Here is a 27571-nt window from a genome sequence, read left to right as displayed (position 1 = left end):
TACAATATTCCACAAGCGCAAGTACCAATACCCCCATTACAATATTCCACAAGCGCAGGTACCACTACCCCCATTACAATATTCCACAAGCGCAAGTACCACTACCCCCATTACAATATTCCACAAGCGCAGGTACCACTACCCCCATTACAATATTCCACAAGCGCAAGTACCTCTACCCCCATTACAATATTCCACAAGCGTTTGGATCTAGGGCAACATTTTGTCCAAATCTTGGACTTGAATCTATTTTTTTTAAACAAAATTCCATTTAACTATAAAGCCATCTTTATAACTAGGTCCTAATCCCCCCTTCCTTTGGCGCACCTCAACCTCCCCCCACGTTCGCGCGCTCCATCCCAAGCAGATAATGATTAAAATCGGTGTATAGTTTCAATACATTTATTCAAAGTAGAAAAATTATTTAACTGAAAATGCAAGTATTACACAAAGCAAGGATTCCAAGCAGAAGAAACACCTACAAAAATAACACACACCATGGACGCCACGCCGACAAAATGACGCATCCAACAAAACAACCATACTTCATATTTTAAAAACGTGTAATTAGGCCCAGAGGAATGATAGTAGTAAATATATTGTCACGAAGCATGCAAGTACCATAAGTACGTTAAGAAGGCCGTGCGACTAAAGACGTTAGGAAGGAGAGTTGGATGCAGACTTTTTCCCACCAGCAGAGATCGAGATTAAACCCAACGCGTATGCAAGAGTCATAGCGAGAACAGCGATCAGGACGGAGACCAGCATATTCCTCTGCAAGAAAGACATCGAAAAGGTCAGGTAAGCTGTCACCAATTAATGCCGCTTGTCCTATCCTTTCGACAGCAATAAATATGCCAACGCCCCTTAGGCATATTTTTTGACAACTATAATTAGAACAGCTTCCTTAGTTCCTCAATCCTCCAGACATTACTCTTTATAAAACTTCTCCTTCGGCACCTTCCCAAGGCCTATTCTATCGACAACTAGAAAAAAGAGCCACCTATAAACACCATAAACAGAACAACCTCTCCCGGTATTTTAGACGTCCTTTTTCAACAATTTCAAATACAAAGCTCTCCCAGGGCTTCAATCCTCATTCAACAATTAATTAGACCAAATGTCTCGGCGGTCTTACCAGCTGGGTGATGCTCTGTTGTGCTTGGGTAATTGTGCGCGTTGACTCCTCTTCCTTCTCCTTCAGTGCCTTCTCCGCGAGCCAAAGACGATCCTCTAACTCGATGGCCTAAAATGACAGACACATTAGCAATCGTCAAAAGGCGATCCTGAAGTGAAGAGATACATATTAGTAATCGTAAAAAGTAGATCCTCTAAATCGATAGCCTGAGAAGACAGATATTAGCATTCATAAAAAGACGATCCTGAAAAAGTGACACATAAGTGTTCGTAAATGACGATCCCCTAAATCGATAGCCTGAGAAGACAGACACATTATCATTCGTAAAAAGACGATCCTGAAGAGAGACATATTAGTGATCGTAAAAAGACGATCCTCTAAATCGATAGCCTGAGAAGACAGACATATTAGCATTCGTAAAAAAAAAAAACGATCCTCAAAATCGGTAGTCGAGAAAAGAGACAATATCAATAGTACTTGCTTGATAAAGTACTTACTCACCTTATCTGTGGAGTCCCTCCTCGCTTTGGCTTCGTGCTCCACTTTACCTTCCAAGGAAAGCTGTGGTGACAAATTGGTGGTTTAGTTTTAAAAAGTTCCTCCCTTTCCCCCCACTGCGCTGCTACAGTTAAAGAACAGACGAAACACAATTACACAGTTCTGATGTAAGATAGTGTATAGCAAAAATGGTTCTACTATCTCTGCTTAGCAAAGCAGTTCTTAGTTGCCGTTCAGTGTCTCGCCTCTCATGGACATGTATCCCATCGTTATCAGCAACTAGGCAAAGTGCTGACTTTTCTTTCTACCTTCTATTTACCCTAGATAAAGAATTCCATCTTCTAAATGTATGTAATGTCGTACCTTCTGTTTGACGTGTCTATCGTGCTATGCAATGTCGTACCTTCTGTTTAACATGTCTATCGTGCTCTTCGCGATTTTCATCCTCCAGTTTCTTAAGGGACATCTGTAGATTTGTGTGGTCCACGGACAAACGGTTATTTTCTCGCCGGTATCTGAATAACATTGACATAGATAAAGATTATTTTCGTCTTATAAAACATAGTTCTGCAACAAGCAGCATAGCGATTTCAGAATTGGTTGAACCTAACCTTTTTAACTCGCTTTCGAGGGTTTGTATTCTCTGTCTCAACGTGGTATTATCCTCCCCAAGGGCACTCAGCTCGACTGAAACAATCAGAATTCAGTGGTCAACCATGGGTTAAGGTAATACGGCACGAGTTAAGGTAATAAGCATGATACCTACCCATGGATAAAGGTAACAAGTATGATACCTACCCATAAATAAAGGGAACAAGTATGATACCTACCCGTGGGTTAAGGTAATAAGTGTGATACCTACCCATGGGTTAAGGTAATGAGTAAGATACCTACTCGTGGGTTAAGGTAATGAGTAAGATACCTACTCGTGGGTTAAGGTAATAAGTATGATACCTACCCATGGGTTAAGGTAATAAGTATGATACCTACCCATGGGTTAAGGTAATAAGTATGATACCTACACATGTATAAAAGGAACAAGTATGATACCTACCCATGGGTTAAGGTAACAAGTATGATACCTACCCATGGGTTAAGGTAACAAGTATGATACCTACCCATGGGTTAAGGTAACAAGTACGATACCTACCCATGGGTAAAGGGAACAAGTATAATACCTACCCATGGGTAAAGGTAACAAGTATGATACCTACCTGTGGGTTAAGATAATTAGTATGACACCTACTCGTGGGTTAAGGTAATAAGTATGACATTTATCCGTGGATAAAGGGAACAAGTATGATACCTACCCGTGGGTAAAGGGAACAAGTATAATACCTACCCGTGGGTTAAGGTAATAAGTATGATACCTACCCACGGGAAAAGGTAATAAGTATGATACATATGCGTGGGTTAAGGTAATAAGTATAAGGTAATAAGTATGATACCTACCCATGGGTAAAGGGAAAAGTATAATACCTACCCGTGGGTTAAGGTAATAAGTATGATACCTACCCATGGGTTAAGGTAATAAGTATGATACCTACACATGTATAAAAGGAACAAGTATGATACCTACCCGTGGGTTAAGGTAATAAGTGTGATACCTACCCGTGGGTTAAGGTAATAAGTGTGATACCTACCCGTGGATAAAGGGAACAAGTATGATACCTACCCATGGGTAAAGGGAACAAGTATAATACCTACCCATGGGTAAAGGTAACAAGTATGATACCTACCTGTGGGTTAAGATAATTAGTATGACACCTACTCGTGGGTTAAGGTAATAAGTATGACATTTATCCGTGGATAAAGGGAACAAGTATGATACCTACCCGTGGGTTAAGGTAATAAGTGTGATACCTACCCATGGGTTAAGGTAACAAGTATGATACATATGCGTGGGTTAAGGTAATAAGTATAAGGTAATAAATATGATACCTACCCATGGGTAAAGGGAACAAGTATAATACCTACCCGTGGGTTAAGGTAATAAGTATGATACCTACCCACGGGAAAAGGTAATAAGTATGATACATATGCGTGGGTTAAGGTAATAAGTATAAGGTAATAAGTATGATACCTACCCATGGGTAAAGGGAACAAGTATAATACCTACCCGTGGGTTAAGGTAATAAGTATGATACCTACCCGTGGGTTAAGGTAATAAGTATGATACCTACCCACGGGAAAAGGTAATAAGTATGATACATATGCGTGGGTTAAGGTAATAAGTATAAGGTAATAAGTATGACACCTACCCATGGGTAAAGGTAACAAGTATGATACCTACTCGTGGGTTAGGGTAATAAGTATGATACCTACCCATGGGAAAAGATAATAAGTATGATACCTACCCGTGGGTTAAGGTAATAAGTATGATACCTACCCGTGGGTAAAGGTAATAAGTATACCAACCCGTGGGTAAAGGTAACAAGTATATGATACCTACCCGTGGGTAAAGGTAACAAGTATATGATACCAACCCGTGGGTAATTTAATAAGTATGATACCTACCCATGGGAAAGGTAATAAGTATGATACCTACCCATAGGTTAAGGTAACAAGTACGATACCTACCCGTGGGTTAGGTAATAAGTATGATACCTACCCATGGGTAAAGGTAATAAGTATGATACCTACTCGTGGGTTAAGGTAATAAGTATGATACCTACCTGTGGGTTAAGGTAATAAGTATGATACTTACCCGTGGGTTAGGGTAATAAGTATGATACCTTCCCATGGGAAAAGGTAATAAGTATGATACCTACCCGTGGGTAAAGGTAATAAGTATGATACCTAGCCGTGGGTAAAGGAAATAAGTATGAGACATACACATGGGAAAAGCAATAAATCTGCTGTACCTTTATACTTGCCCGCCTCCTCTGCACTCTTAGCCGCTTGTCTCTGCATCTCCCGGGCAGAACTTTGCGCTGATACCACTGAATGAAGATCACCAGTTCTCTCAACTTTGAGAAGATCTCGCTCATGGGTCAGCTCGCCAACTTGACCTGGAGCAAAGAGGAACTGATCAGTACAACAAGGAACAAAGACAAAATGACCAGCAAAAAAAAAAAAAAAAAAAAAAAAGAACAAGCAAGACATGACCAGTACAACCAGGAACAAAGAAGAGAAGATCAGCAAAACTAAGAACACGCAAGATATTATGACCAGCACAACAAGGAACAAAAAAGAGATGCGCTATGGAGCTAAAGAATCTACTTTCTTTTCGAGGTAGGAATAATGCCCCTCTAAATAACGATAAAAGGACGGTTGTGTTTTAAAATCTATGCAATACAACTACGGCAAGTATTCGAATTCTTTTTCAAATTTGATTTTCCGCGCGCTCGAAGGTTTGTTTACACATCTTCGAAATTGTCTAGAATAAGATCTCTTCTCTACGATGATATTTTTGGAGATAGACTTATTACGGTATACTTTTAGTGTGTTTTTCTTGAGAGACACGGATGCACGAAGGTCATTTGTCCTTTTTGCTGCGGGAAATAAATTATTTTTGTGCTTCTGTGAAATCTTGAATATGGCGCCTTTGCGAGTGTGATCCTCTCGCTTACAAAAACAAATGAGTAGAACTTATCTATCCGGTATAATCTTGAGATAAAAACCATTTTGCACGCCTCCTCTCCGGCAATGTGTTGAAATGGCGTGATTTCGGAGTTTTCTAACTAAGCCGTTTTTTGTAAAAGGTGGACAACAGTCCATTCCTTGGCGTATTATCTATAGTATAGATAACGACTAGAGTTTTCATCCATACGTTTAATAACCATAACCCTTAATTAAACAAGACCTTACAGCACAACAAGAAACACCATGAATATATACGTAATGACTTAAGTCCTTAGCCATATGTTTACTAACCCTTACCCTTTATCAAACAAGACCTTATCAGCGCAATAAGTAACACCAAACGTCTCAAGTCTTTATACATACGTTTCAAGTTTGCGGCATATTCCTCCTTTTTGCGCGACTGTTCCTGTTCTTCGAGAATTTTGTCTACAGAGATAATGACATATTTACATTAAAAAGATTTAACTCCGGCTGTATCGGAAAATAATAGAGATCCGACTATAAAACAGCTAAAACAGTGTCAAACAACAAATACTATAATCACCTCGTAAATCTAAGACTTGTTGCTTGAACTCTTTGGTGTACGCCTGTGCATTTCGTAACTCCTCTACGAACAAGACGAGATAGCGACTTAATAAATATGAAGATCAAAGAAGAACCCCAGCTACATTGATAACTCTCGGCCTGATTATAAATCAATGTAACAACACAAGAGAATTAGCCTTTCGCACAATATGACTAGTTACCTTTAAGCTGAAGACCCCCTTCATGCTCGGAGTCGATTAATTTTTCAATATCTGCTACATAATCTGCAAAACAACACACGTTGAGTAAGATAGTTACTGTTTGATACAGCACTTGCCAAAACCTGAACAACAGGACAGGATAGGTTTACCTTCAATATCTTTGAGGTTTTTTAATCCATTTGACATAAAGACCTCCGCTTCCTTGCTCCCTTCACGTTCAAGTATCGTCTCGTCTATAACAATACATTAAATGTTGCTACATACATACCTGTTATACTCAATCAGACGTTACCCACGAAGAGTATCTAACAGACAGTTATGCTTACCATGTGACTGGCTTTCAGAGTTAGCCATGAGTTCTGCGACTACGTGTTGTCTGTCTTCGTCCGACTCTGTAAGTTGGTGTAAAAAGAAATTTAAAAGGTGTCTTGAAAGAGAGAGGAAAAGGATAAGCAGACCATCCTTACCAGCCCATTGCAGTAGTAAGTTTCTTCTTTCTTTTACAAGAGCTTTAACGTGGAAAATTTTATCTTGGAATAAAAATGTCAGAGAACGGTTAAGTAAAATATAAATTTCAAATGGTGGCAAAAGGATAGCACATGTCAACATTTATTTATGTGAAAACGACTCTTAACTTTATTCATACATACAGTTTGGCCAGCCCTTAGTAAGGACTCACCGAATAGTTCTTGGAATCTATCATGGAAACTTTGTGTTCTAGGTTTTACAGACTCTTCGCCATCAACTGAAAGAGACGGGTAGAGACTGTTACTAGGCAGTGTGCACCAAATTGCTCAGGACCATATGGGTTCTTGGCCCATGTATGCATGCATTTTGCGCTGAGGTAACTGTAATAGTCAACGTCTTTTTTTGGTCTCATTACTGTCGAATCCATTGAATCGCGACCCGCGTTTTCAAAACACGATTTGTTTTGGTTTTCTGTTCCGTCAGTAAAACCATTCTGAGCCAATCAGGGTCTCGCTTTGTGCACTTCCCTGGCTATCCTCTGGACGAAAACCAGACAGTGTCGGGACAGAAAGCCGGGCAACTGCACTAGGCGAAAGATGGCAAGAATCTGATTGGCTTAGAATAATTTGACTGGCGAAACAGAAAATCCCAAAAGACAAAAACAAATCGATGTTTTGAGAATGCGGCGTCACGATACAACGGATTCGACAGTAACTTGCCCCTAGCTACACTACGTGTTATGGCAAACGTTACAATAATCAAGGCCATCTACGTTGGTATGAGTTTGTCTATGGTTATATATGCGCTATCGTTTGTATAATCACTGACGTCCTCGTACCTTCTTCAGTGGCACTATCATCCCCTGCGAGCTGATCGATAGATTTCAAGTAATATTCCATGACTTGTTCTGCAGAAAAAAGACACAAAGTTTAGAAGCGTAAAACAGCACACATAACACGTTTAATAATCAGCGAAATAAAAAGATACCTTCAAAAACAACCCACGGAAAACAATATAACAAGCAAAAATAAAACTAAAATATATATAGCCACGAGACGTTTCAGATGCAGTTAATGACTACAATGCTTAAGAATCAACATTTAATGAACACATTTGGTACTTTATCACCTTCTAATTCTCTAATCTTTGTTTTGTCTTCTTGTAATTGGTGCTCGGTTGATGACAAAATATCTGAAGAAAATAACAGTGAACGATAAGATGAGCACAAAGTCAGACCTCCAACCTTACACATGTACACATAGCAAACAAATGTTGCGGTCTGAATGTCCGCACCTTTCAATGAACAGACTTCTTCTTGTGATTCCACAAGTGAATTCCTCGTCTGTTGGAGTTTAACTGCATAGAGGCAGACATCTCATTAGACTGACAAAAGAGCAAAGTAAAACATTCCTATTATATTCCAACTTACCTTCAAGTGACGAGAGTAACCTTTCCTTATGCACCACATCGTCTTCGAGTTTAACAAGGTTGGCTGTAAGAGTACAGAAGAACCTTAAAAAGTGTTTTTTATACTCGGGTGCAGAGGCAAATGAAGAGAACCGTGTGGGGAGGAGAAGAGAATAGTCACGATAGAAAGACAGGTGACTTCCAAAGCCGCTGTTTACGCCATGGCACCAAGGCAGTTCCGATATACAACTTGCAGGAGCTTCTCTATAGAAGCGTGGCCAGATAAAAGCAAATACGATTATGATTATGGTGACGACGACGACGACGACGACGATGATGATGATATTAATTGTGAAGAGGATGGTTGTTATAATCATGATAACTATGACAATAAAGGTAGCGATGGTGATTATGATGAATGGCGATAAAGGAAGCGATGATGGTGATAATTATGATGATGAAGGTAGTAATAATAAAGGTAATTGTGATAGTAATGATATTAATTGTGAAGAGGATAGTTGTAATAATCATGATAAGTATGAAAATAAAGGTAGCGATGGTGATTATAATGGCGATAAAGGAAGCGATGATGGTGATAATTATGATGATGAAGGTAGTAATGGTAATGGGGAGTATGGCAATGTAGGTGTCGACGACGGGTAACGTCTAAAGCGTGACGGGTAACGTCTAAAGCGTGACGGGTAACGTCTAAAGCGTGACGGGAGTGTTCCCATAATACCTTGTAAAAGCTTGACGTCATCTGTGCTGCTAAAATCAACTTCAGGTCTATCTTCAATCTCACCGTTAGCTGCAAAGAAATACACACATGAATATTACACATTTCACAGCATATTCCACGGCACATTTCACTGTACATTTTACGTACATTGCCACAACAAAACATGGTACATTTCATTCACGGTACTAAATTTTAGTGCACACTAAATTTTATGGCACATTTCACGGGATATTTCAAGGCACAATTCACAGTTCAATTTCAAGGCACATTTATTTCATGAGGTCTTGGCATACAGGTAATTTAATAAGGCTGGGCGTATAGGGGGACGTACAGGGGAGGGGATAAATTCAGAGGTCTTGGTGCACAGGGGGGAGGGTAATTCAGCTAGTGGCAGTTGGATTAACTATCTAACTGGATGTAGTTTTAAGTGCTAGCCTTCTCACCGTGGAATAGCTCTGGCTGGCTAGCTATAGGCGCAGGGTTGGAGGGCACTTGATCGATGGTGTTACACGGTGACAGCAACGGTTCACTGGCGAGATGCGGCACCCTGACGGCAGAGATGTCAGACGAGACCTCACGGACTTCATCCCCATCTGAATGGCAGAAAAACACGGTTAGAAAAAAGTAGGAAAAAAAGAACTTATACTGAGCTCAGAGAAAAAAAGGAATTCTAATGAGTAACTCCCTTGGCGCCCGAGTCGAACATCATTACAACTCTCGAACATTTGTTTTATCGCACCATTAAGAAAGTGTGACCGGTGTCCTGCGATCGCGAATAACATCAAGGGAGTTGTTATTTTAAGAAATGTCCGGAATTGCTGCACTTGTCTTGTTATTGCGCCTAGCAAGGCTTCGAAAATGGAATAAAAATACTCCCTCGTGGTGAAGTCAAAATAAACAACACAACGGCACCTACAAAAAAACCGCACTTGTAGCAAATCCCCAGACTATATAAGACATCACCATTATCAACCCTAAAATATTTTTTTTTTTTACTTAACTGTTAATGTTTACCAACGATAGGAATGAAACTAAAGGAAGTTGTGCGTTTTTCATTTTCAAAGTTTTGAACACAGTAATAGCAGAGTACCTGCTATGACCTGCAGATACCGTACCGCTAATCCACTGCCGTAATTAGGTTATACCTGCGCTAATACATATAATATACACATCCGATCCACTGCCGTAATAAGGTCATAACTGCGCTAATGTCTTGATACAAGTTTTATGCTGATCGTTATTCTAGATCGTTATTCCTCACAAAAAATCTAGAGGAATATGAAAGTCGCAACATGTTTAAGGACAGAACCCGTCTTTTTTCTCGTTTATAAATTAAAGAATATCATACAATGGTGATGAACAAGATACCGTCATTTCTTGTGGCTGATTGGAGTTCTAAAGTACGAAGTGACAAGTCTTTTCTCGGTGTAAGAACTGATGGCTTGCAAAACCACTAAATGATTGCGGTGAAGGACCACAATGAATGCCAGAATTGGTAACTGCGACATATATCGAACATAGCCTGACACAAACCATGTTACTAGACGATAATATAAGAGCTCATTAGACACAAAAACGGAAGCGTAAATATGTGCTTTTTGACCCATGCACATGTTAAACTGATGCTCTAATTGAAATAACAAAGATTCTAATGCAAGATTTCAGCTCTCATAAAATGTTAACAGATGGAAGCAAGGCGAACTTGTAGACGATTTAACAAAAAAGAAAAAAAATACCTGTTAAAAATATGAACCAAAACGTCTGGTTTTTAGGAGATGGAATGGTCCAGCTCTCAGTGTAAAAAATCAGCGAGTCTGAAAAATCCATTTTGGCCGCCAAACAAGTCTGCTATTCGACGAGGTTAAAATACAGCGATTCTTAATAATACATTTGAGCAGCCAAACAAGTGCTGCTTAAAGTCTGCTTCTCGACAGGGGAAAGAAAACAGAGTAAGCGGATGGCAAACTGCCATGAATTGTCTGAATTTTGAATAGGGAAAAGCAATGGACCAATCACAATTCCTACATAAAGTGCTCTAATAATTATTAATCGTGCATTTTGATGTTCGAGCTACGGAGTAACCAATATTTTTATTTCTTCTTTAACATATCGGTGCATGAAGTTCATTTCCCAAACTACACCAGTTTTGAATAAAAAAAGGGCACGAAAGATGGCGATCAAAGCGACTCGGTGTGAAAACAAAAACAAAAACAAAACGAAACGATTTAAAATATCATCACAATTTCAATATCACTCGTTTTCTAGTATAATACAATACAATAATTGTACTTCTGTCGAGAATTAATCGAGATTTCACCGATACTTTATCAAGACTTTACTGAGTCTTAACCGAGCTGTCACCGAGTGCACAAAGAACGGCGAGCGGCAATGACCCTTACCGATCACGTGGCTTCTAATTAACAACATTGGAGTGCTAGCTCGTATGGGAACACGTCCCACTTGTACTGTTTAATATAGTTGTGTCTGACCCATCCCAGTGTTCCTTGATACCGTTATGTCTAACTCAATCTCACATGTGCTGTTTAACATAGTTGTTTCCGACCCATCTCACCTGTGTTGTTTAACATAGTTGTTTCCGACCCATCTCACCTGTGTTGTTTAAATAGTTGTGGCTCACCTGTGTTGTTTAACATACTTGTGTCCGACCCATCTCACCTGTGTTGTTTAACATAGTTGTGTCCGACCCATCTCACCTGTGTTGTATAACATTGTTGTGTCCGACCCATCTCACCTGTGTTGTTTAATATAGTTGTTTACGACCCACCTCACCTGTGTTGTTTAACATAGTTGTGTCCGACCCATCTCACCTGTGTTGTTTAACATAGTTGTTTCTGACCCATCTCACCTGTGTTGTTTAACATAGTTGTGTCCGACCCATCTCACCTGTGTTGTTTAACATTCTTGTTTCCGACCCATCTCACCTGTATTGTTTAAAATAGTTGTGTCCGACCCATCTCACCTGTGTTGTTTAATATAGTTGTGTCCGACCCATCTCACCTGTGTTGTTTAACATAGTTGTGTCCGACCCATCTCACCTGTGTTGTTTAACATAGTTGTGTCCGACCCATCTCACCTGTGTTGTTTAATATAGTTGTGTCCGACCCATCTCACCTGTGTTGTTTAACATAGTTGTGTCCGACCCATCTCACCTGTGTTGTTTAACATAGTTGTTTCCGACCCATCTCACCTGTGTTGTTTAACATAGTTGTGTCCGACCCATCTCACCTGTGTTGTTTAACAAAGTTGTTTCCGACCCATCTCACCTGTGTTGTTTAACATTCTTGTTTCCGACCCATCTCACCTGTATTGTTTAAAATAGTTGTGTCCGACCCATCTCACCTGTGTTGTTTAATATAGTTGTGTCCGACCCATCTCACCTGTGTTGTTTAACATACTTGTGTCCGACCCATCTCACCTGTGTTGTTTAACATAGTTGTGTCCGACCCATCTCACCTGTGTTGTTTAACATAGTTGTGTCCGACTGACTTTTTGCTGGGTTCGTGGCGTGTTCCCTTGTCTTGGCCAAATGGGCTGATAAAAAGAAAAACATCAATATGGCTCCAACATTATTCTGCAAAAAATATAGCAGAGATACTGTTTTCGTCTGTAAGGTTCAGTCTAAAAGAAGACAAAACAAGGAAGCAGGGCGGCTGCTACCGACCTTTCATAGCGGAGAGTTGTTGCTTGGTAAAATCACATTCGGCTTGTAAAGATTCAGCCTGCACGATAATAAACACACGTTAAAATGCACGAAAAAGGAAAAGACATAGAGTTGTTGCTTGGTAAAATTACATTCGGCTTGTTAAGATTCAGCCTGCACGATAATAAACACACGTTAAAATGCACGAAAAAGGAAAAGACATTAAGTAGTTCATGATGCTAACCTTTCTGAAAGTGGGAAAGTCGCGCTAGACATAGTCTACTATCACTACATATCTGCACAATAGCATTATGAATCATTATACACGACTCTTTTATCCCTGAGTGTATTAATGTTAGATGTACTCGTTTACTGAATCAAGTTTAGATATGTTGTACGACTTAATAAATTTATTAAGCTACGAGTCTTTGACGACGGCCACAAATCGAATATCACTGATATAATGTTTCTTTGCTCATTGGGACAAGCTTTTTAGATAAGATTAGATTCTTACTTGTAAATTGGGTAGAAATCACTTAAATATTTTGTTCGGTTAGTAAATTTCTTTCTCCCGACTATTCAACTTGATCTCGTCTGATGGATTTAATGCATACCATTCGGGAATTCAGAAGCGGATTGTGTCGTCATTAGCGCGCGCAAGAGCTACATCGTCAGCTAAGCGAAAACGTTCAGACACAGCGAACCGTCAGCTTGCGGCAGTACTCAGAGATAGCGCCAGTGAGGCAAAGCCTATTTCTACTCATTTGCTCAACACTGCGACACTCCAGATTCGAAATAGTACTGGGCCGGCGTTGTCTAATTTATAGTGCGCGCATATAGGGCAACGCCAACAAAAATACATTTTGAATGATAAATCAAACTACTACTAATACATTTCTTTTCACTACATCCCCTTTATGAATTCTGTTAAACCACGTAAGTCTAAGAATTAAAAAAAAACTTGCAAGAAATTATTGTTAAGGTATAATCATAGGGATTATAACGATACGTGAGTGTTACTTTATATCACGAAATCATGAAGAAGTTCAGTCATGTCTCGTTCTTTATTCAACACAGTAAAAGTGATTCCTACTAAGTATCAGCATCTATGAAATTGCGCGGCTCCAATAGGCTATCGTGCTATTCTACGATTGGCGCCCGATAGGCTATCGTGCTGTTCTACGATTGGCGCCCAATAGGCTATCGTGCTGTTCTACGATTGGCGCCCGATAGGCTATCGTGCTGTTCTACGATTGGCGCCCGATAGGCTATCGTGCTGTTCTACGATTGGCGCCCAATAGGCTATCGTGCTGTTCTACGATTGGCGCCCGATAGGCTATCGTGCTGTTCTACGATTGGGGCCCGATAGGCTATCGTGCTGTTCTACGATTGGCGCCCGATAGGCTATCGTGCTGTTCTACGATTGGCGCCCGATAGGCTATCGTGCTGTTCTACGATTGGCGCCCGATAGGCTATCGTGCTGTTCTACGATTGGCGCCCGATAGGCTATCGTGCTGTTCTACGATTGGGGCCCGATAGGCTATCGTGCTGTTCTACGATTGGCGCCCGATAGGCTATGGTGCTGTTATACGATTGGCGCCCGATAGGCTATCGTGCTGTTCTACGATTGGCGCCCGATAGGCTATCGTGCTGTTCTACGATTGGCGCCCGATAGGCTATCGTGCTGTTCTACGATTGGGGCCCGATAGGCTATCGTGCTGTTCTACGATTGGGGCCCGATAGGCTATCGTGCTGTTCTACGATTGGCGCCCGATAGGCTATCGTGCTGTTCTACGATTGGCGCCCGATAGGCTATCGTGCTGTTCTACGATTGGCGCCCGATAGGCTATCGTGCTGTTCTACGATTGGCGCCCGATAGGCTATCGTGCTGTTCTACGATTGGGGCCCGATAGGCTATCGTGCTGTTCTACGATTGGCGCCCGATAGGCTATCGTGCTGTTCTACGATTGGGGCCCGATACCGGACCGTAAGTGCGCGCAAACTAATTACGAATGAGTTTTCTTTGTCTGCGCTCACTCAGTGCCCTTATACCAGGGTCCTTCCGTACAATGAAATACCCTGACAGACGTCTCCCAGGTAACGCCTAACAAAACGGACCTCCAAGCTGGTAAATAACATTGCGTAAAATGTCAGGTATTTATGACGGTTTTTTTAAACATCTGCTATGTCATAAACATCATCATGTCACCACCTTAACCTTGCAGCAAACCATATCACCATGGCAACCACATTCTGACTACCACATCACCCTTGCATAAGCACCGTATTACCATGGCAACTACACTTTGAAACATGGCACCTTGCCCCAAGCATCATATCACCATGGCAAACACATTCTCAGTTATGACACCACCTTACCTTTCCGCAAGCACCATATCACCATGGCAACTAAACTTGAGATATGACACCTTACCCTTTCCGCAAGCACCATATCACCATGACAACTACTTTTTGAAACATGACACCTTACCCTTGCCGCAAGCACTATATCACCATGGCAACTACACCTTGAAACATGACACCTTAAACTTGCCACAGGCACCATATCACCATGGCAACTAAACTTGAGATATGACACCTTACCCTTGCCGCAAGCACTATATCACCATTGAACTACACTTTGAAACATGACACCTTAAACTTGCCACAAGCACCATATCACCATGGCAACTACACTTTGAAACATGACACCTTAAACTTGCCACAAGCATCATATCACCATGGCAACTACACTTTTAAACATGACACCTTACCCTTGCTGCAAGCATGGCCTCCTGACAGCGTGCATCCTCAAGCCTGCTTTCAATGTCACTTCTCTCCTGAGATGCCTGTGGTGAAGATGAGGTGGTGTTAGATGGAAGGTTAGAACGGGTGGCCTTAGTTGTGTTTAGTGCAGCTTGTTAAACATGTAAATAAATTTGTGCAAAAGTAAAAATAATAAAGATCAGTCATTATATCAATTACAAAAAATAACATTATCTTTAATATAATGCATTTACCGTTACATTAAAATTTACTTAGATATATGTACTTTGAATAATAAAGTGCTGTGGATTAGCAAAAGTGGCCATGATATTAGTATTTCCATAGATTAGTGCTACAGGTGATGGCAGATGGTTGCAGATGTGATGTGATATGAATGCACAGCAGACAGTGGAGGCATGACTCTTCTGTAGCTAGAAAATTCAGTCAAGGGAGAAGGGGGAACCCTCAATTTTCTTTTATTTGCAAGCGGAATAGGTGCAAGAAGATACCATTTTTTTCACGCATCGCCCTGCTAGCTTCAGCTGTGGGTCAGGGATGAGGATGGTTGCATAGCAAAAGATGGGTGGTCATTGATGAAGATGGTGCTGATGGTACATATGATGTTGATGCAATGACATAGCAGATGGCCTAATCCGAACAGCATAAAGACCATCTCATCTTTCACTCAAAAAGACAAGCTCTGGTGGCTAAATCTGTAGAATATTATCTAAGTGACCTTTGAAATTTAGATTGCTGTTTACATCATTACTTATTCTTGATTACTTTTATTATTATTTTAGAAATAATAATAAAATGATAAACAAACTAACATTACTGATGTAGAAAGCAATGATTTCATCCCAGTTCTATAACAAACAACAACATGTGTATATGTCAATTGAAATATGTAATCAAATAGATGCTTGAAAAATAAAGTAATGTTTTTTTTTTTTGCTTTGCTGTTTCATCCTTGACATTGTGTTATACACCTCTTTCAAATCAGCCTTCAACTTCCATTTGCTGTTATGTTGATAGTGGCTACAGAGTGTTATGATTTTGACATTTCTTCAGTTACACAGTACTAACACAGAGAAAATGGTACAACATCCACAATGCATTTAAGCCCTCCCTGCTATTACCACCCATCTACTCATCAGCTTCTCTACCGTCTGTGCTACTACCGCCCACCTTCTTTTCAGCTGTACCCCCATCTACATCTACCATTACCACCCAGCTTCTCATCAGCTGTTGCATGACAGCTCTACCACACCTCTACTGTCTGACTACCACCCAGCTTCTCATCAGCTGTTGCATGACAGCTCTACCACACCTTTACTGTCTGACTACCACCAACCTTCTAGAGGTATGGGATGACAGCTCTCTACCACACCTCTACTGTCTGACTACCACCCTGCTTCTCACCAGCTGTCGCATGAAAACTCTCTACCACACCTCTACTGTCTGACTACCACCCACCTTCTCATCGGCTGTTGCATGACGGCTCTCTACTACACCTCTACTGTCTGACTACCACCCTGCTTCTCATCAGCTGTCACATGACGGCTCTACCACCCCTCTACTGTCTGATTACCACGGACCTTCTCATGAGGTATGGGATGACAGCTCTCTGCCACACCTCTACTGTCTGACTACCACCCACCTTCTCATCGGCTGTTGCATGACGGCTCTCTACCACACCTCTACTGTCTGTACTGTCTGACTACCACCCACCTTCTCATCAGCTGTCACATGATGGCTCTACCCCCCCCTCTACTGTCTGACTTCCACCGACCTTCTCATGAGGTATGGGATGACAGCTCTCTACCACACCTCTACTGTCTGACTACCACCGACCTTCTCATGAGGTATGGGATGACAGCTCTCTACCACACCTCTACCGTCTGTACTGTCCAACTACCACCCACCTTCTCATCAGCTGTCACATGATGGCTCTACCCCCCCCCCCCTCTACTGTCTGACTTCCACCCACCTTCTCATCAGCTGCTGCATGACGGCTCTCTACCACCCCTCTACTGTCTGACTACCACCAACCTACTCATCAGCTGTTGGATGACGGCTCTACCACACCACACCTCTACTGACTTCCACCCACCTTCTCATCAGCTGCTGCATGACGGCTCTCTGCCTCTTCAACCTGTTGTTGTAATGTTTTCATCTCCTTTAACCTCTAAAATAAGATCAGACTTTAGTTACCCTCTTTACTACTGAATCATTGATTTGATTATTTTACAATTACATAGCTATTGTATATTATTATATGGCTGAGAAAGTCAATGCTGAAAAAGAGTGTTCAAAAATAGGAATTCAATCCATGGATACTATATTGTCCAAGGAGAATAAAAGTTGATTGTGATCGGGTAAAACAACAGATGGATGCTGGTTACTGAATTGCTAATATGGTATATGAATCACATCCATGACTATTAGTGCCAGATAGTGTGTCTCACTTTGAAGAAACTCTACCCTCTTCCTCTAATCCATCATATATTAGAATGCCCCTCAACCCCACTAAACCACTACCCCCTTACGTTGGAATGAAACCCCACTACCCCTTTATTTTGGAATAATGCTCCCCCCCCCCCTTGCCTCATAATGCCTAACCTCCTCTTAGGACCTCTAATACAAACTCTGTCATCCCCCCTCCCCTTGCCTCATAATGCATAACCTCCTCTTAGGACCTCTAATACAAACTCTGTCACCCCCCCCTTGCTTCATAATGCCTAACCTCCTCTTAGGACCTCTAATACAAACTCTGTCATCCCCCCCCTCCCCTTGCCTCATAATGCCTAACCTCCTCTTAGGACCTCTAATACAAACTCTGTCATCCTTCCCCCCCTTGCCTCATAATGCCTAACCTCCTCTTAGGACCTCTAATACAAACTCTGTCATCCCCCCTCCCCCTTGCCTCATAATGCATAGCCTTCTCTTAGGACCTCTAATACAAACTCTGTCATCCCCCCCTCCCCCTTGCCTCATAATGCCTAACCTCCTCTTAGGACCTCTAATACAAACTCTGTCATCCCCCCCTTGCCTCATAATGCCTAACCTCCTCTTAGGACCTCTAATACAAACTCTGTCATCCCCCCTCCCCTTGCCTCATAATGCATAACCTCCTCTTAGGACCTCTAATACAAACTCTGTCACCCCCCCCCCCCCCCTCCCCCTTGCCTCATAATGCCTAACCTCCTCTTAGGACCTCTAATACAAACTCTGTCACCCCCCCTTGCTTCATAATGCCTAACCTCCTCTTAGGACCTCTAATACAAACTCTGTCATCCCCCCCCTCCCCTTGCCTCATAATGCCTAACCTCCTCTTAGGACCTCTAATACAAACTTTGTCATCCTTCCCCCCCTTGCCTCATAATGCCTAACCTCCTCTTAGGACCTCTAATACAAACTCTGTCATCCCCCCCTCCGCCTTGCCTCATAATGCCTAACCTCCTCTTAGGACCTCTAATACAAACTCTGTCACCCCCCCTCCCCTCCTCCCCCATTTTTCCTGCCCTTACCTCAGAATGCCTGTTACTAAGATCCCTCATTTCCTCTTGGGACCTCTCATACAAACTCTTGAAGTGAAGACATTCATCTTCTGTATTACTACAGGTGCGCTAAAATACATAAAAAACTCACACTCATAATCACAATCTGTGCATCCAAAATATGTCAAAATAACATAGTATTCAAATCACACTTATTTGAAGCTGGGCACTTAAATGAGCATTAGTTAATATAAAACATTTATCAATAAGACCACTTTGATTAACCAAAATAACTAGTATAGAGAAGATTGAACATCATCAAATGCGATACATAAGCATTAAAACCTTATTACACATGTCTGATGGGAGAATAGAGGTTGGGATTTATAGTGAGAAAACCCTAACGTTTCTGAGGGTCAGGGTAGTTCTAACAGATGTCTAAAAGGCAACCTGCTATTAATAGGAGCCCAGAGCACAATTACATTACAATATATAAGTTGATAGCTAATGCATAAAATATCACCTCTGCTTCTGCTAGTTTCTGCACAGCTTCAAGTTTCTCTTGCAAGATTCGCTTCAAGGATTCCTGTTAAAAACAAATTTCAGTTTCTCTCTTCTTTGAAGTTAGATTAAATAAAGCTTTTTTTGCCTTTATGTACTTATATTATAATGCTTCATCTAACAAATGAAACCTAATATGGCCTTTCCAGTTAATTATGAGGTATAAAAAATACAAAGCAACTTCACATAGGAGGGGAAAAATAGAGGTAAATTGCTGCCATGAGAAAGCAACCAACAGAAACAAATACTGTACATGAGCAACCTCTACTATAAATAGAAATAAGAGTTGGTTAATCATTCTAACCTTTGCCCTCATCTCATATGTATGTCTGTCTTCTTGTAGGTTGAGTAACTGCCTTTTGATGTCTTCCTCACTTAAATTCTGCACAAATCAAATACCAAATCAAATCACATACTGTTTAAACACTAATAATTATCAACTATTGCAAATGTGGAGGTAAAATACAATGAGAGCTTGCAGTTATACATGAATGAGCTATATTTAATCCCTTACCCTAGTAAGTGCTTCTACTTGACTTTCTAAAGTCTCCAATCTAGAGAGAAGCTTGTCTTCTTGAGCAAATTTCTAATATAAAATAAGTTTTTTTTACTATATATTCAGTTCGTTGGGGGAATACCAAGTTTGGCTATGCTGTAGCAGCTTTCCAGCCTTTGTCCTGTATTTCTCTTAATTAGGTCAAAATCAAATAAATAAATAAATACAAAGAAAAAAATACAAAATTAGTAAATACACAAAAAACAAGTAAAAAAAAAAAAGTAAAAAAACACAAACTATCAATTTGAATATCATAACCTCACCCCTTCCCCCTCTCACCAAACCTTCCATTCCCCCCCACCCTGCCTGCCACTGTTTACCTGTGCATTTTCATCCAGAATAATCTGGGAGTTGCCAATTAGCCTCTGTAGTGCCGCTAGCTTTGTTTCCAGCATTTCTTCTCTGTACAATGCATCCTAAGAATAACAGACAGTGAATGGTTGAAACTACACAGCAGAAAAAAGTTTATTACACTGTACTCCCAATTGTGTGCAAAACAGGCTAGAATTGTTGAATTTATTATTCTTTACTCTAACTTGTGCGTGGTTGGCCACACTAAGTGTTCTATTAACCAAGTGTTTACAACATGGTCTCCTGTTTTTTTAACAATAGCAGTGGATATATTTGATGACCAAGGGTACCCTTACTTGTAAATATTGCGAGAGTTGCCATAGTTCTTGTACCTGCAGGCCTCCTTCACTCTGAAAATAAAGACATTGAAGAGTTTGGATCAATGGAGTCATTCATACCTAGCACTCTGAAGATAAAGACATTGAAGAGTTTGGATTAATGAAGTCATTATACTAGCCATATAAATGTAACCTTATATACTGTATGAAAACTATGTGAAGCATCAATCCTTGATTATGTTAACGTTTTGATTTTTTTTTCTTTTTGGTGCTATTTGTTTAATGTACACATTTTCAATGATTTATCAATATTGTTGTCTATTATTACTTTGACTCTATAATTATAATCTGGCCAACACTATTGGATATTCCAGTCTTGAATGTATCTACATAACTTTGAATACTCACAACTGATGATCCCTTAGTTGAACTGCTTCTAAAACATTCCAATTTTTTTTAATTAGCTTGACTCATCAGGCAAAAGGGAATTAAGTAAAGGCTTGGGCATAACACACATAAACCGTGTTACAAGGCTGGGGATTTCACTTAAAACAAACACATCTTCAGGCACATGAACATAGGGGTGCAAGAGGCGTACGCCCATCTCCTCCCCCAAACAAAAAAGTTGGTCATTCCTTATTAAAGGATCGTTAAATACTATCCTTTTCTATGTGATACCTGCACCTGATGTATTATTTCAATCTTGGAAGATTCGGTTAAAAAATTTATCCCAATAATTTTTTTAATGGATTTTATTCTTAGTACTTACACAACAACAACAAAAAACTAGTCAGAGCCTTTTCTCAATATCATAGTAAATAAATAAAAATCCAATCTAATTCCAACATTTCACCTTATTGCTTCTTGTCCATCAGGAAGAAACAAAGTAACGTTTGCAATGATACAGCCATGAGTAACTAAAGCAGACAAAACACACAGTTAGAATAAGATCATGTATATGTTTGTGTTATAAAACAATACTATTGGTGTCAAATGTACATTATTGGTGTCTATTATACACTCTTGGTGTCTGATGTACACTCTTGGTGTCTGATGTACACTCTTGGTGTCTGATGCACACTCTTGGTGTCTGATGTACACTATTTGTGTCTGATGTACACTATTTGTGTCTGATGTACACTCTTGGTGTCTGATGTACACTCTTGGTGCCTAATGTACACTCTTGGTGTCTGATGTACACTCTTGGTGTCTAATGTACACTCTTGGTGTCTGATGTACACTCTTGGTGTCTGATGTACACTCTTGGTGTCTGATGTACACTCTTGGTGCCTAATGTACACTCTTGGTGTCTGATGTACACTATTTGTGCCTAATGTACACTCTTGGTGTCTGATGTACACTATTTGTGTCTGATGTACACTCTTGGTGTCTAATGTACACTTTTTGTGTCTGATGTACACTCTTGGTACCTGATGTACACTTTTTGTGTCTGATGTACACTCTTGGTGTCTGATGTACACTCAAAGTGTCTGATGTACACTCTTGGTGTTTGATGTACACTCTTGGTGTCTGATGTACACTCTTGGTGTTTGATGTACACTCAAAGTGTCTGATGTACACTCTTGGTGTCTGATGTACACTCAAGGTGTCTGAAATACACTACACCAAAAACTGGAAATCGACTCTGCCAAATTTTCGTCTTTAATAAGACTTTTTCAGGGCAGACTGAAGAACTTACTAAAGACGAAAATTTGGCAGAGTCGATTTCCAGTTTTTGGTGTATTGTATTCATTGTTCTGGTACGAGATCGCGACAGTTTGGGCTTTTTGATTCTCAAAGTGTCTGATGTACACTCTTGGTGTTTGATGTACACTCAAAGTGTCTGATGTACACTCTTGGTGTCTGATGTACACTCAAAGTGTCTGATGTACACTCTTGGTGTCTGATGTACACTCTTGGTGTCTGATGTACACTCAAAGTGTCTGATGTACACTCTTGGTGTTTGATGTACACTCAAAGTGTCTGATGTACACTCAAAGTGTCTGATGTACACTCAAAGTGTCTGATGTACACTCTTGGTGTTTGATGTACACTCAAAGTGTCTGATGTACACTCAAAGTGTCTGATGTACACTCAAAGTGTCTGATGTACACTCAAAGTGTCTGATGTACACTCTTGGTGTCTGATGTACACTCAAAGTGTCTGATGTACACTCTTGGTGTCTGATGTACACTCAAAGTGTCTGATGTACACTCAAAGTGTCTGATGTACAATGTACACTCAAAGTGTCTGATGTACACTCAAAGTGTCTGATGTGCACTCTTGGTGTCTGATGTACACTCTTGGTGTCTGATGTACACTCTTGGTGTCTGATGTACACTCTTGGTGTCTGATGTACACTCTTGGTGTCTGATGTACACTCTTGGTGTTTGATGTACACTCTTGGTGTCTGATGTACACTCTTGGTGTCTGATGTACACTCAAAGTGTCTGATGTACACTCAAAGTGTCTGATGTACACTCTTGGTGTCTGATGTACACTCTTGGTGTTTGATGTACACTCTTGGTGTCTGATGTACACTCAAAGTGTCTGATGTACACCCTTGGTGTCTGATGTACACTCTTGGTGTCTGATGTACACTCAAAGTGTCTGATGTACACTCTTGGTGTCTGATGTACACTCTTGGTGTCTGATGTACACTCTTGGTGTCTGATGTACACTCAAAGTGTCTGATGTACACTCAAAGTGTCTGATGTACACTCTTGGTGTCTGATGTACACTCTTGGTGTCTGGTGTACACTCTTGGTGTCTGATGTACACTCTTGGTGTTTGATGTACACTCAAAGTGTCTGATGTACACTCTTGGTGTCTGATGTACACTCTTGGTGTCTGATGTACACTCAAAGTGTCTGATGTACACTCTTGGTACCTGATGTTCACTCAAAGTGTCTGATATAAACTCTTGGTGTCTGATGTACACTCAAAGTGTCTGATGTACACTCAAAAGTGTCTAATGTCTCCTGACTCTTGAGACGCGCCGCAATAATCTATGCCGCCAGTATGTAGCCAACCTTCCACCCTAGCATCCCGTCCTACAGCTGATGGACTCAAGTACATGTGTAGTACCCGCCAAATACAGTCTTAGGTCGGGTACTACGAGGCGCACACAAATGACAAAAACCAAAAGACTAAACGATTTTGTAACTGTAAAATATGTTAATTGTGTGTACTGTAAGTTTGTTGGCGCTCTCCCTGCAATTCAGTCTCAACTGCAATAGGGAATAATAATAAACATATATTATTAATGTACACTCTTGTTGTCTGATGCACACTATTGGTGCCTGATATACACTCTTGGTGCCTGATATACACTCTTGGTGTACACTTTTGTTATTTGATTTACACATATGGTGTCTGATGTACACTCAAAGTGTCTGATGGCCACTGATGTTTATGACATACCTTTTTTTGAATTCTCTACAACATCGACTCCAAATTGGACTATATCCCCAGATCTCAGCTCCCTTGGTTCACTTTCCTCAGACCCCTTGCTTAGCCGTACATTATTTACATAAGTCCCATTACTACTTTTGGTGTCTTGAAGGAAAAACTGAAAACATAAATTGTGTTATGATCAACAGAAGAACTTAAAACCTTTAAAAGGCACATTCAGCTATAACAAATAAGGCTGCACTTGAGAATCCATATGTCCATCATAACCCGCAGTGGTTCATGGGTATCAAATACAACAAACACACAAAAAAATCCAGCTTTGGAAAGCTGTAGCATTTTTGTTTTTGTCCCTGTAAACATTCAAATAGCTTTCAGAGAACAGGATTCAGCCATTTGTATGTTACCAACAGACTATTGTGGGTTACAACACATAGATTCTCAAGAAACTTGAATCACAAAAAGGTGAAATAAGTTTCATGGCTTTCCCTTCTTCACTTAAGCATTTTCAACTAACAGCAGTGACCTTGTACGATAAATTATAAAACAACTCTGTCTATGTGTACATTACACTTTGAAATCTGCATGTTATTCACAGATGATTTGTTGGTTGATTCTGTCCAATGAAATAATGGGGCAATATTCTTGGACAATTTCCCATTGGATTATTCACTTCTATGTATACTGTGCAAGTAACCTTATTTGCAAAGATACCAAGAAATAGGTTTAAAATTGCATAATCCAAAGGCATAATCACTACAAGTGCCAACATCTGTCATAAATTGCCAATCCAGATTAGTACAATATATATTTACAATGTCACTTACAATTTTGCTAATAACAAATCAAAAATGAGCACATATTTATCATAGAGACGATTCATGCTAGAAAAGTGAGGTCTGGGTTATTCAGGTTGATTGTATTTGGTTATTACAGGCTTCAGAGGTTTTTACTTGCCATATATTGGCTACACAGCACCTCCAGTTGTGTACATCTATACTTCCTCTGAGTGCCCCAGGCTTTTTAGATACCACCCCCTAAGGATAACAGTCCTAAACTTGATTATGCTCTTAAGCCATAAATTATTTCACTTATTCAATTTGAATAAGAAAATCTATAATATTTTTAAAAATAACACTACAGAGTAAAAAAAAATAATATCGATCGAGCTCAAACCTGGATCAGTCTTTTGAACTCTTAGGCAATGTGACCGAGAATCGAGATAACTAAGCCAGATTTGAGAAATGACAAGGCGATAGAAGGTAGAGATAAGGATGACAATAGTGGTAAGATAATAACAGAGGACATGTAGAAACATCGCATTACAACAGATCAGAGATCACAACACCATAATATTGGATTGACTAACATTTCGTTTGTGTCAAACAACCTCTTATGGTTCCAGAACTGAATTTGTCCACTTTTCCACTCTATAGTTAGATATTTCTAAAATTTTGTAGCTCCTGGCATTCACGAGGCAAACTCATTTGACAATGTGTTTGTTATACGCAGAAGAAAATAACGCTACAAAATATTTCGTTTTCAATTTTGAATCGAGTGAAAGACATGCTCGAGCATATCTTTGACTCAGGAATTACGAGTCATTCTTGATATTACGTGCCGCAAGTCCACAAGCATATCTAGCAAGGCATCTAGAGGGTCGAGAAAATATTCATAGCGGCAGTGAAGTGTTGAATTGAGCTAAAAATAAGAGCAAAATTTGCGCCAAGACTAACCTTTCCATCTTGGAACCAAAGGATAGCATGGTTTCTCGAAAGAACCTTACAGTCGAAGATACAGTTGTTTGGAGCTGGTCTATTTTTTGCTACAGAACGTCCGACTTTAGCTGTTTCTGTTAGCAAAACTTTTCTCTCTTCAAAAATATGTGAGTTAGGCCTAGCAGTGAGAATTGCCATCGCCATTTTCCACTCCAAATCATGTTGTTCTGAACACAGCACAGGAATTGACACTACGCGGCGCATGCGCACTTCCGAACAAGCCGGCTCTACATGTCACGTGACCATGCTAAGTTTTCCGGCCGTCACATGACTCTCAGACAACCTACCCTTCCCCACTAGTACCGATCTATAATATCTATAATAATCTATAATATTTGATTGTTTTCTGTGTCAGTGGATGAGGCCGTTTTACCCGCCTCCTGTTAGCATACAAAAATGTAGATCCTCCAAGACTTCTTAGGGGAGGTTTTCCGTCTTCGTTTTCTTCATTATAATGTAACGGGTGACCACTTAGGTAAAGCTGGAAAGAGGAGTATCGTTAGGAGCTGGAGAATGGGATCTTTTGATGAGACAAAATAATGATACTCATAAATATCGAGAAAACAAATTAATAAATAGTGCTTATTTCAATTTACCAGGTAAGTACCCTGGGCGATATCCTCGGAAACTTTTTTTTACTGTATTTTTGTTTTACTATGCACGAAAATGTTATATTTTACTGAACAACACATCGGAGATTGTTACGTAATCGATCGGAAGTAAACATTGTCACCAGTTTACTTCCGGCTGACGCAGAATAATGCACTAGTCATTTGAAACTCCCACCCCCATGGTCCCGGGGAAGTGTGGGGTTAACGTGGGGGTTATTACAAGATTGACACGGTTTCCATTGTTTTCTGTAGGGCTTTATTCACGTACAAACCTCATTAATAGGCAAGTAGCTTAGAGTCCGGGGAGGGTTTTGATATTCAGCAGGGAAGAACGGGGCTGATGAATTGAATTGCTCATAATAAATGCAAGGGATGTATAAAGATGCATCCCGGGGACTCGTATACATCCCTTGCAATTATAATAAGCAATTAAATCAATTCACTGCCTGCACTCTTCCATGCTGGATATCAAAACCCAACCATATGGCACTTAACTTTACACTTTTTTTAAAATCTATTGGACCATAAACATAAACATTTTTAAACATTTTTTTTGTTAAACATTTTTGAACATTTTGTTTACATCTGCAGGGGGGGGGGGGGGGTGAATAGGTTCGCGGATCTGTTAACAATTTGGGAGCGGATTTCGGATTTTGACTGCTTTGACGGTCGAATTTCGGAGTTTAAATGAATTTCAATCGATGCTATTTTTTATCTCTCAAACCATGCGGATCTAAAAATATCTGCGGATCCACGGATTAGCCCCGAAAATGTAGCGGATCGGCGGATTTACATACCCCTATTCACCCCCCCCCCCCCCCCCCCCCCTCTGCAGGTCTTTTTAGAAGGTTTATTGCCACTTCCGCCCTCGCTCTTTATGAATTTATCAGCCTTACAAATATCCGCTCTCATTACTTCATCAACCCTACAATCGAACACCTTTGATACTATTGAAACTTATAAAACTATCCGATCCTGCCACAGCTCTGGTTCTAATTCCTCTCTTTTCCCACTTGCCAGGTACGAACAGCCCACACCGTGTTGGTTTTTGCGTGTTCTCCGGAATCCTGTCGTCCTTTCTCTTCTCCACTTAGATTCGTCCCCGTAATATCATGGGTAGTTGGTCCAAGGATCGTTCCGACAAAATCAAAATCGGGAAAAAGCTAATCGGCTTGCGAAAACGTATTCTCTGTCAGTTCGGACATGTCTTCGTCGCTTTTCATCTCAGAAAAATAAGAGCGTTATGCAAACTTAAGGGTGCAACAAATCTCATTCAAACGCTTTGTAAAGGAAATTACTTGCTTATTGCATGATTTTTATTTCCTTCAATTAGAGCACATTTTTATACGAAAAACTGTCCTGAGGGGTGGAGGAATTAACAGTTGGCAGTTGATGGCGCAGTTGACATTCGCCCTGTAGTGCCTGTGCCTCTCATCACTGGGTTCTGGGTTTGATTTAAGGTTCCGACGTGAGTTTAGTTAGTTGGTCTCGCCTTTGCTCCGAGGGTTTTTTCCCCG

The 27571-nt window shown here is 40.4% G+C and overlaps 1 protein-coding gene across 5 annotated transcripts; it reads right to left on the bottom strand.

The window, feature by feature from the left end:
- Nucleotides 1-386: 386 nt before the first annotated feature.
- Nucleotides 387-25662, bottom strand: LOC5519036 (sarcolemmal membrane-associated protein). Of its 5 annotated transcripts, XM_048726954.1 has the most exons (35): nucleotides 25402-25535; nucleotides 24623-24702; nucleotides 23678-23825; nucleotides 21108-21171; nucleotides 20663-20690; nucleotides 20273-20326; nucleotides 19946-20041; nucleotides 19584-19655; nucleotides 19374-19451; nucleotides 19032-19094; nucleotides 18539-18637; nucleotides 17122-17196; nucleotides 15839-15874; nucleotides 15017-15091; nucleotides 12264-12321; nucleotides 12056-12133; nucleotides 9025-9174; nucleotides 8582-8650; nucleotides 7865-7927; nucleotides 7729-7791; nucleotides 7564-7626; nucleotides 7274-7342; nucleotides 6647-6712; nucleotides 6435-6497; nucleotides 6294-6359; nucleotides 6117-6200; nucleotides 5968-6030; nucleotides 5766-5828; nucleotides 5585-5647; nucleotides 4501-4647; nucleotides 2248-2323; nucleotides 2040-2151; nucleotides 1640-1699; nucleotides 1139-1246; nucleotides 387-774 (listed from the first exon to the last, which is right to left on the bottom strand). In XM_048726954.1, exons 2-35 carry the CDS (start codon nucleotides 24623-24625, stop codon nucleotides 658-660), a joined length of 2592 nt encoding a protein of 863 aa, XP_048582911.1. In that variant the 5' UTR covers nucleotides 24626-24702; nucleotides 25402-25535; the 3' UTR covers nucleotides 387-657. The 5 variants fall into 5 exon arrangements, with proteins under 5 accessions (XP_048582911.1, XP_032219803.1, XP_048582904.1 ...); XM_032363912.1 differs by lacking the exon at nucleotides 24623-24702 and having other exon boundaries at nucleotides 25402-25643; XM_048726947.1 differs by lacking the exon at nucleotides 24623-24702 and having other exon boundaries at nucleotides 20663-20687; nucleotides 25402-25643.
- Between the last annotated feature and the right edge of the window lie 1909 nt (nucleotides 25663-27571).

Source organism: Nematostella vectensis, chromosome 1, assembly GCF_932526225.1.
Source record: "Nematostella vectensis chromosome 1, jaNemVect1.1, whole genome shotgun sequence".
Lineage (NCBI taxonomy): Eukaryota > Metazoa > Cnidaria > Anthozoa > Actiniaria > Edwardsiidae > Nematostella > Nematostella vectensis.
The sequence above is the reverse complement of the archived record's forward strand: the minus strand, read 5'-3'. Positions and strand labels throughout refer to the sequence as shown.